This window comes from Mytilus californianus, unplaced genomic scaffold (assembly GCF_021869535.1).
Source record: "Mytilus californianus isolate M0D057914Y unplaced genomic scaffold, xbMytCali1.0.p SCAF_3, whole genome shotgun sequence".
Taxonomy (NCBI): Eukaryota; Metazoa; Mollusca; class Bivalvia; order Mytilida; family Mytilidae; genus Mytilus; species Mytilus californianus.
The window spans coordinates 77,140,015-77,149,263 of NW_026262679.1; the positions used below are offsets into that span (position 1 = coordinate 77,140,015).

Here is a 9,249-nt window from a genome sequence, read left to right on the forward strand (position 1 = left end):
GCCACTGAATGTTAAGCAACCAACAATCAATCAATCAGTTATCTGGCAAACTTAGAGATTCAGGAATGGTGATGTATAACAGTAACTGAGTGTCGTATAAAATAGTAAAAGCATTGCAGTATAACAATATGACTGAAAGGCATACTTCTTTATTTTGTGGATGTACCGTACCCCCAGAGGGGAACACCTTGAGGAATATTCCAATACAGTCTCATCAATACTTGGAAAACTCATTTATTACCCTCACAATTATTTAAAGCTTATAACCTATCATGATATTTTGAACTGATTCAAACAGTCAAGTCATAATGGAAATTTATTTTATTTCTAAGTTCACAATACAACTGCATGAAATATATATATAAAAAAGCACAGTTCTATCAACCATTTAAATCAATAGCACAACATCTCTTTTGTTCCAAACCCATAATAGATCACAATTCTGTATCAAACATACATAAACATCCCTCATACCATTTTCATTCAAGCTTTCTAATTTTCAAAAAATCTATACAAACATGCTCGCATGTATATTTTGATATGGAATTCAGAGCTTTTTTAAATGTAGGATTTTGTGTTTCTCAATAAGTGCTATTGTAGGAAGTAAAGCAAAATTTAGGAAAGAATTTCTGAAAAAATAAAGATGAATTGAATAACATTTATCTAAAAAAAAAGAAGAAAAAAGAAACAATTTCCGATGTCATGTGCTATTTTAAACCCCCTGAAAAGTTAACCTGGGGTCCAAATACCATAAGACACAAACATAAAATCAATAAATAATTCAAATTGAAATGTAATATATCAAATAAAATTAAAAAAAAAATGATGATGGGATAACATTAAATCCAAAGTCACATTCTTGTTATGATTCATTAACGATTCAAGAAAAAATTCGGCATTATTCAAAAATTAATGCAGAACCATTGTCGTTTATATTGCAGTAGTCACTAAGAAGAAATGAATATGGATTCTAGTGACTTATGAATTCTACTTCTTACTAATGGATGAAAGGTGCAAGGAATATAACCTTAGGATCAGATCCTGTGATAACAAAAATATGCATTGTGTACCATAACTACAAATTATAAATAACATCTATCCCATTACAGCATTAGCTTCTTTCAAACTTGTCTCAGCAGCTTTGTATTCCTCAGCTTCCTTTAAATCTTCTTCTTTTTCCTGCAATACAGAATAAAGGATTATGAATATGAAATCTGAGGAAAAAGTTTATGCCACAATACATGTATAACCTTTATAAGTTTTAAAGTTAAAGAAAATATATAAAGAAAAGTCCTTTCACTGAATAATTAAAATTTGGTGAATATTTTGATAGACTCTTTTCTAATGAACTTCAAATTAAGGATACAATATTCTGACTTACATCTAGAAATAGACAATTAGGGTTAGTTGAGAACTTAACTTTATGACATAAGAGTTCACTTCAATTTTCCTATTGTGAACTTTCCATTTCTGTATGGTAACATACAAGCAGTGCCTGCATATGGAATGTATATCTCATAGTTGATACTATATTCCACAAATTTTATTTCCTATCAGGATTTCCTTTAATGAGGGTTTGCTTATTACAAGAGAGGCATTGAGCCAAAGGTTTTGGTTCCTAATGGCAAAATTTAAATCCATACCAAAGTTTTATGAAGGCAATCACGATTTTGTTGACAGTTTTATTAAATATTTGCATCTGACATAAACAACCATGGATATGTTCTACTTCTAGCCCAAATCCTGTCTCTTATGGCAATTATCAGTAATAAAATAGATGCAACAAGTGCCGCAGGAACAGCTTTCCCTTCTGGAACACCTAAGTTCACCACTCAGGTGTTTAGTGGGGTAAGTGGTTCTCAATCTTGTTTTTGTGTAAGTTTGAAGGCAGTTTCTACCTTTACAGTACCACCTAAAAGCTGTTTGAGCATATTTATATATTCTTGCAGTAGCCTGGGTTCCTGGCCAAATCTCTGCTGTATGTCAGTAGTTAACCAGGATCTCAGGAAATCCTATTTTTCTAAACCAATCATGATGTTTAGCTTTAAATTATTTATCACAATTAAATAGCTACTTTAATTTGTTAAAAATTAAATAAAAACGAATAATTTAAATGAATGCAAAACATATTTAAGATCAACTAAAAGTAAAATAAATACACCACAAGAAAGTTGCCGAAACCAGATCAGTTTTTCCCAATTCACAGCATACTTACCAATAATTTAGTTAATTCTTCATGGGCTACTTTCAGTCTTTTCAAGGAGTCTGGAATCATTTGTTTACACTCTCCTAGGACTTCTACCTACAATAATATCTGAGTGTTATATTCTCTGTTTTTTAACACGGTTTGTTTGTCAAAAATTACAACAAAAACTTTACCAACATAAAAATGGGAATTCTATACTATAATTGGTTTCTGACAAGTACTTCTGCTGTGATTTTTCTGACATGTTATTTAATAGGGGCCGTACATGACCCCTAGAAGCAAATCCTTATTGCCTTTGTAACTCATTGATTGATAGTATTTTGACTTTCATTCGATATGTTTATTTATTTACCAATAACTATTTCATGAATTGAGATTATTTGTTATATATATGTAATCTATGATTACATTTTTATCAGTTATGTTATAACTTATCATATGACATATGTATGGCTACCTGCAATGGCTAAATAAAAAGTTGTCGATACAAAAATTTACATAATATAATTAGACAACTAACTGGAATAGAATGAAATTTCATAATGCAGAAAAACACTTCATAAAGTATTTTGTAAAATAAACTATGAAAAAGCTTGTTTTTTTCTGGGGTGGCTGTTGTTGGGTCAAATACAACATCAAATCATACATGACCTGTAAAATTACTCAAATGTTTTGAGTCATAATAATATTTTTAACATCAACAGTACCAATTTTTCTGCAACAGATGCCCATTTCAACAATAAATGTCTCTTCAGTGATGCTCTAAGCCAAAATACATGTGAAAGTCCAAAACTTATTAAAAAGATGAAGAGCTTAACAACCAAAAGGGACAAAAAGTATAGATAAAGCTGGGCAAGAAATCAGGGGTTTGCATAAGGGAGATATATTTTTTAATCTAAAATAATTTCCAAAACTTATAACCAGTAAATTTTAATAACACAATATCCGTACTCTGAATAAACTGATAATGTGAGTACCTGTTTCTTTATATCATATTCATCCTTTCCTTCTGTCTTCATTTTCTCTATTTTTGCTTCCTGCTGCTCTGACTCTTTTTCATAGGAAAGTTTCTCTTTTGTCAGTCTGAAAATACGTTTTTAATCATTTAGCTTTACACTATTAACAAGACATAATTTACTGCATATAACACATTAATATTACGGTAAAACTTCTTCAGACTTTTAATTTTTGTTAATAAATCTTATTCCAAAATGAGCATTAATCATGTTAAAAAATGCAACACTCTGGTCTATTATATTTTTTTCAGTCTTCTCAATGTATAATCTACAAGTAAAGAATGTTTTGGACACATGCGTGTCTCAATACAGAAATTATGAAAAATACATGTACTGATTACACCAAACAACACTGGTTATCAAATGATTTTGAAAGAAACATCTGACAATCAGGGGTACTACTTGTACAAGTAATCTTTATTTACTTGAAGAAGTAAAAAAAATATACTTACATGAGTTAATTATAATGTTTAAATAATCTCCCCTTAATTTTCTCAAAAATTCAATTGTAAAAGTAAATTTTTTTTACAATCCCATAAAGGTTTTGAGATGTAAAAACATGCCTTTAATGATTTTTCCCAGGTAAGCTCATAATTTTTTATTAGAGTTCAATGTTTCATCTCATTAATTCAAAAAAAAAACTGATTGCACAAAGATCCTAAATATTTGCGCAAGGCCATCAAAAATTGCTCCTTGGAGGCTTGTAAATAAGCAGTGTTCTGAAGATAACAGACAAATGAGATTTTCATTGTCCATGAAATTACACTTAAATGATTAGTTATGACATCTGCAAAGGACAGACAATTTAAAATTCTATTAGAGCAAAGAAGTCCTAAGAATTCAAGAAAAGAAGATAGGATGACTTTTTCACTTATATTAGTAAAAAAATCTGAATGTCTAAGGGAAATAACTAAGCCAATACAAGTAAATAAAATACACTTGTAGAAGTATCCTACAAATTTACTTATATAAGTATATTAATATTACTTCTTCAAGTAAATAAAAACTACTTGTACAAGTAGAACCCCTGACTGTCTGGTGAAGGTTGTTAAATTTCATTTAAATTTTGGATAGAGATACCGGTATACAAAATACAATTTTCACATCGGAATCATTATGGTGTTTATGAAATCAGAATGAATAAATTGCTTCAAAGAGCAGAGGTCCAACCCTGAACAGTTGGGGCAAAAATGGACACAATATTCGCCCTTGATACAGGTCTGAATTTGGATTGTAATTAAATATTTGACACATAAATGATTTCTGACACAGAATAACTGTAGTCAAAAAACTTAGAATTGGGTATATGATTTGAATTTATATTCAATTTTTTGCTTTTGTGCAATACACTATGCTGTTGCGTATTGACCCCCCCCCCCCCCTCCCAACACACACACTTTTTATTCGCAAAAAAAATAATATTTGAAGAATTTTTCTTTTTACTTTCTGAAATCTGAAATGAGAAAAATTTGACCCCCCACAATTTCTTTTTACCCCCCCCCCCCCCCCTTTTTCCCAAAAAATTTTTTTTTCCCTCAAGATATGGTCCTAATCTCAATTCAAATTTCCAATGGAGTTTGCAACCATAATTACCCATTTAAATTTACCATAGTGCTAACTTAATCTATTTTATAATAGAATTTAAAATATGGTGTCAAATCTTTCATATGGATTTTTTAATTTTGTAAAAGATGCAACATTTGCAGATATTTTTACTGGTCTTCCTTAATAAATATGCATTTCTTTAAACATCATTTAAAAGCAGTGTAAGGGAGGTAATCAAAACGTTGTATTTGGATTACCTCCCTTACACTGCTTTTAAATTGTCTTAAGGTAGATAGGGTGTCTTCCTCCATCTTGGATTTTGAAATACCAGAAAATAATCGGTCTAGACCTTTAATAAAATGTGCAAATTTTGAGAGAAGTAGGTAATTCATGTGTAAGAATTTTCATTCTAATATAGAAAATGACATGTTTTATTATATTTATGGTTGTATTTTACAAAAAACAGAATACTTTTGTTTGATTCAATTTTTTCCAACTTTGCCACATAAGGGGAGGCAACTCAAATGTAAGGGCAGATAATTCAGATAAAGTTACTTTTACAATAGAATGTGTTAGGAATTTATCTATTTTATTATGTAGCAAGAAAACGGACCCGGTGACCCCATTTTTTCTTTCTCTTATCTGAAAGTATAATATTAGAGCTATCTTCTCATATTTTATCTCAAATATGTATGGTGTAGTTTTCGTTTTATGGCAGAAAATTGCGTTTTCCATGCATAATCTATACAAAATCTGTCAATTTTGCACAACCTGTAGCGTGAAAATAAGCCCAGTGACCCATTCTTTTTATTATTTTTTCAAAAAAGCATGATATAAACTACATTTTGGCAAATTATTAAAAGATTCTATGGATTATAATTTAGACACCCCATCTACCTTAATTGTTCATTAACCATTACTTTATACATAATTTAAAAGCAGTGTAAGGGAGGTAATTCAAATGATGTATTTGAATTACCTCCCTTACACTGCTTTAAATTATGTTTTGTACTAAAGTATTTGTCCATTAACCAGGACACCCTTGTTTTTCCCCCTTTTTTGCCCCTAATTCCTAAACGGTTGAGCCATAACCCCCCAAAGCAAATCCCAACCATCCCTTTGTGGTATGGAAACTTGTATAATTTCAGAGAGATCCATACACCGTTCCACAAGTTATTGTCTGGAAACTAGAAAAATGCTTATTTTTGGCCCCTAATTCCTTAACTGTTGGTACCATAACCCCCAAAATCAATCCCAACCTTCCTTTTGTGGTATTGAACCTTATGGTAAAATTTGATAGAGATCCATTCACTTAAACTAAAGTTATTGTGCGAAAACCAATATGTCTTCGGACGACGACACCAGCGTCATACCAATATACGACAGCAAAAATTTTTTTTTTTTGCGGTCATATAAAAAGAATGCAATTTTTACTTTAATATCTCTTTTTCCTCTATTGTCCATGTCAATTAATACAGTTCACTTCAATAATTATCGTACCTATTGCCAGTATTGGGAAGTTCTCAAACCTCTTTCCCATGGACTTTTAGTTTTGGCACCTTCTTAAGAAACGAAAAAAGAGCACAGCAAAATCCAGTTAAGTTTTTAATATAATGCATTTGAAATTTATTTATCGCAGTCATGCTATGATGCTATAGTATAGGCCTTAAACTATTCCAAATGCACACGTTGTCTGTACTTAAGAATACATTTTAAGTCATTCTAGCCAAAAGTTCCACACCAACCTTAATCACGATTTTACAAAATATGACAAAAACATGAAGGTGACGCATGCTTATAAATATAAAACACTGCAAGATGAACCTTTAATAAACCCGATTTCGGTTGCTACGCGCGCTATCGAGTATCGTCAATGTGTTGACCTTTTATTATGTTTTACCTTTTGACAACACCTGTTTTTATCTTTATTTGTCTGATTCTAGGATCTGCCATGATTTCAATTACTTAGGTATAACAGTTTTCCTGTCTGTTGTGAAATAGAATCGTGAGTCACCTTCTCACTTGGAATGCAAGTTTTTCAAACAGGAAGTAGTCTAAACAATATAAATTTAAAATAAACTGGATCACCTGATTTTCCGGTTTTGTCGAGTCACAAAAGCGAGACATAACAATCATGATCAATCATACATTCTGTCGTTGGCGTCGTTAACATTTTAATAGGTTCGGCCTGTGGTTAAAGTTTTTTTATACATCAATAGCGTTGTTAAACCTTCTTGAATTTAATAAAACTTTCACAGAACCCGGCTTCAATATCATCAGACGGACATTTAAAAGAAGGACGAGAGATACCAGAGGGACAGTCAAACTCATAGATCGAAAACAAACTGACAATGCCATGGCCAAAAATAAAAAGACAAACAGACAAATAATAGTACATATGACACAACATCGAAAACTAAAGACTAAGCAACACGAACCCCACCAAAACCTGGGGGTGATCTCAGGTGCTCCGGAAGGGTAAGCAGATCCTGCTCCACATGTGGAACCCGTCGTGTTGCTTATGTTATTACAGATCCGGTAAATAGTCTAATTCGGTAGGTCACATTCGTGAAAAGGGAAGGGTATTGTAGTTACGACATAAGGAACATATCCGCTATCATCTGTGAAACGGTTATTCCATAACGGTCAACCAACTCGTGATGGTGTCCGTAAAATTCACGAAGGGATGATTTCAACTTCACCATTTGGAACTCTTGGTTTAATAGCTTCCTTGTGAGCAGCAATCCTCTATCAAGGAAATCATGATAGGAAATACAAGCCCGGGAATATCGTATCAATTTGGAGATATATACTCCATATGCAGGCGCTGCTGGAATGTTGCTACGTAGAAATGGAAAGTTCACAATTGTGAAGCTGAAATCATCTCTTTTGTCGTAAAGTTTTTTTTTCAACCGACCCTCATTGTCAATTTCTAGATGTTAGTCAAGATATGAGGCAGACTTAACTGTATCTGTAGTATCCTTTATCTCTTGTTCGTTCAACATAGTCACCAAATTTTGTATTATTTAGTGAGAGAACATCATCTATATAGCGGAACGTAAAGTTAAAGGATATTGCTAACTTCTTATTTTTCTACCTAAGAAGTTCCTGTATGAAGTCAGCCTCATAATAATAAAGAAACAAGTCGGAAAGAAGAGGGGCACAATCGGTTCCCATTGGAATTCCGACAGTCTGTTGAAAAACACGTCCTCCAAACGTAACAAATATGTTGTCAATAAAGAAATCAAGCATCTTGATAATGTCAGTTTCAGAGAATTTTTTGTGTGAATCAGAGTGATTCTTTACAAAGTAGGATTTATCCCTCCCCAAGACAAGATACTTGTATTTACGTTCGCCATTCTTTTTAATGAAACAAAGTAATACCAACTCTTTCAATTTGTCTTTTAGTTTGGAATGGGGAATACTTGTGTAAAGTGCAGAAAAGTCATATGTTTTAATACTATTGCAAGATGAGAGAGTCTTAGATTGTATGTACTCTAAAAGATCTTTGGAATTTTTTAGTATCCACATCTGATTCACGCCACCTCTAGAATAGGCAGTTTCACAATAACTTTGGAGCCCGGCTTTGATTGCTGATAAAATAGATGTTAATAATTTAGAAAGAGGTTTCGTGGAGCACTTGGAAGACCCAGCAATATACCGTTGTTTGTAAGGACACTTATGTAGTTTAGGTATCCAATACAGTGATGGAAGATCCAGTTCTTCATCCTTGGTTGAAAGTCCAAAGGAACATAGAACAGACCTATGATTATCCAGGATTTCCTCTTTGGTAAGTGTCGTCAGGGTATATGTTGAGTTTCCAAATAAATTGTCAATACCTAATTCATTTATCAAGCAGTTTATGTAACGATATTAACACACAAAAACGATGTTGTTTGGGGCTTTATCTGCGGGGACAACAACATATTTGTCATGGAGGTAGGACAAATGTTTTGCAACATTTGGGTCTTTCAAAATTGACGTAGCGTGGGTATTGATAGACCCATTTAGTTTCTTAATTCGGATCAAGTAAAAATTCAAGGGCAGATATAGTATCAAAGCATGTCCAATTGACATAGTTCTTTTGTTTGTTGCTACTAAAAAAAAATGACCTAAAAGAGTTTGAACAGATGTATTCGCATTCCGACTTTTTAAATGCCCATTTTATTAGGTGTATGAATTTTTTCTTAATAAGAATATGAGGCAAAGTGGTATATAGGGTAGAAAAATCAAAACTTTGAACCGATTCAAAATCACCAATATATGCATGCAATTTATCAAGTACTTCCAACGAGTTTTTGACACTCCAAAAGTAATTAATTCCACTATTTTCAAAGGCCTTATTTGAACAATTTATTATCAGGTTTTTGATTGTACCAAATGAACTAGTAAGTAGAATAGACAATTTAGTAGTGGAACAATGACTTGAAGACGAAATAAATCTATATTTGGATTTATCTGGATTATTTAACGAAAAAAGAT

At 32.1% G+C, this 9,249-nt stretch overlaps 1 protein-coding gene across 1 annotated transcript; it reads right to left on the bottom strand.

Moving 5' to 3' along the window:
• Positions 1-303: 303 nt before the first annotated feature.
• On the bottom strand, positions 304-6,821 carry LOC127735102 (tubulin-specific chaperone A-like). The gene is made up of 4 exons (XM_052245191.1): positions 6,668-6,821; positions 3,184-3,289; positions 2,216-2,302; positions 304-1,179 (listed from the first exon to the last, which is right to left on the bottom strand). The coding sequence occupies exons 1-4, from the start codon at positions 6,718-6,720 to the stop codon at positions 1,096-1,098; spliced, it is 330 nt and encodes a 109-aa protein (XP_052101151.1). The 5' UTR covers positions 6,721-6,821; the 3' UTR covers positions 304-1,095.
• Between the last annotated feature and the right edge of the window lie 2,428 nt (positions 6,822-9,249).

Bases quoted from the DNA above. Each gene is read 5' to 3' on its own strand.
- LOC127735102 (XM_052245191.1), bottom strand. From the start codon at position 6,720: ATGGCAGATCCTAGAATCAGACAAATAAAGATAAAAACAGGTGTTGTC. The intron at 3,290-6,667 runs GTAAAACATAAT...ACGTATTTTCAG, and splicing joins AAAACAGGTGTTGTCAAAAG to ACTGACAAAAGAGAAACTTT. The intron at 2,303-3,183 runs GTACTCACATTA...ATATTATTGTAG, and splicing joins AATATGATATAAAGAAACAG to GTAGAAGTCCTAGGAGAGTG.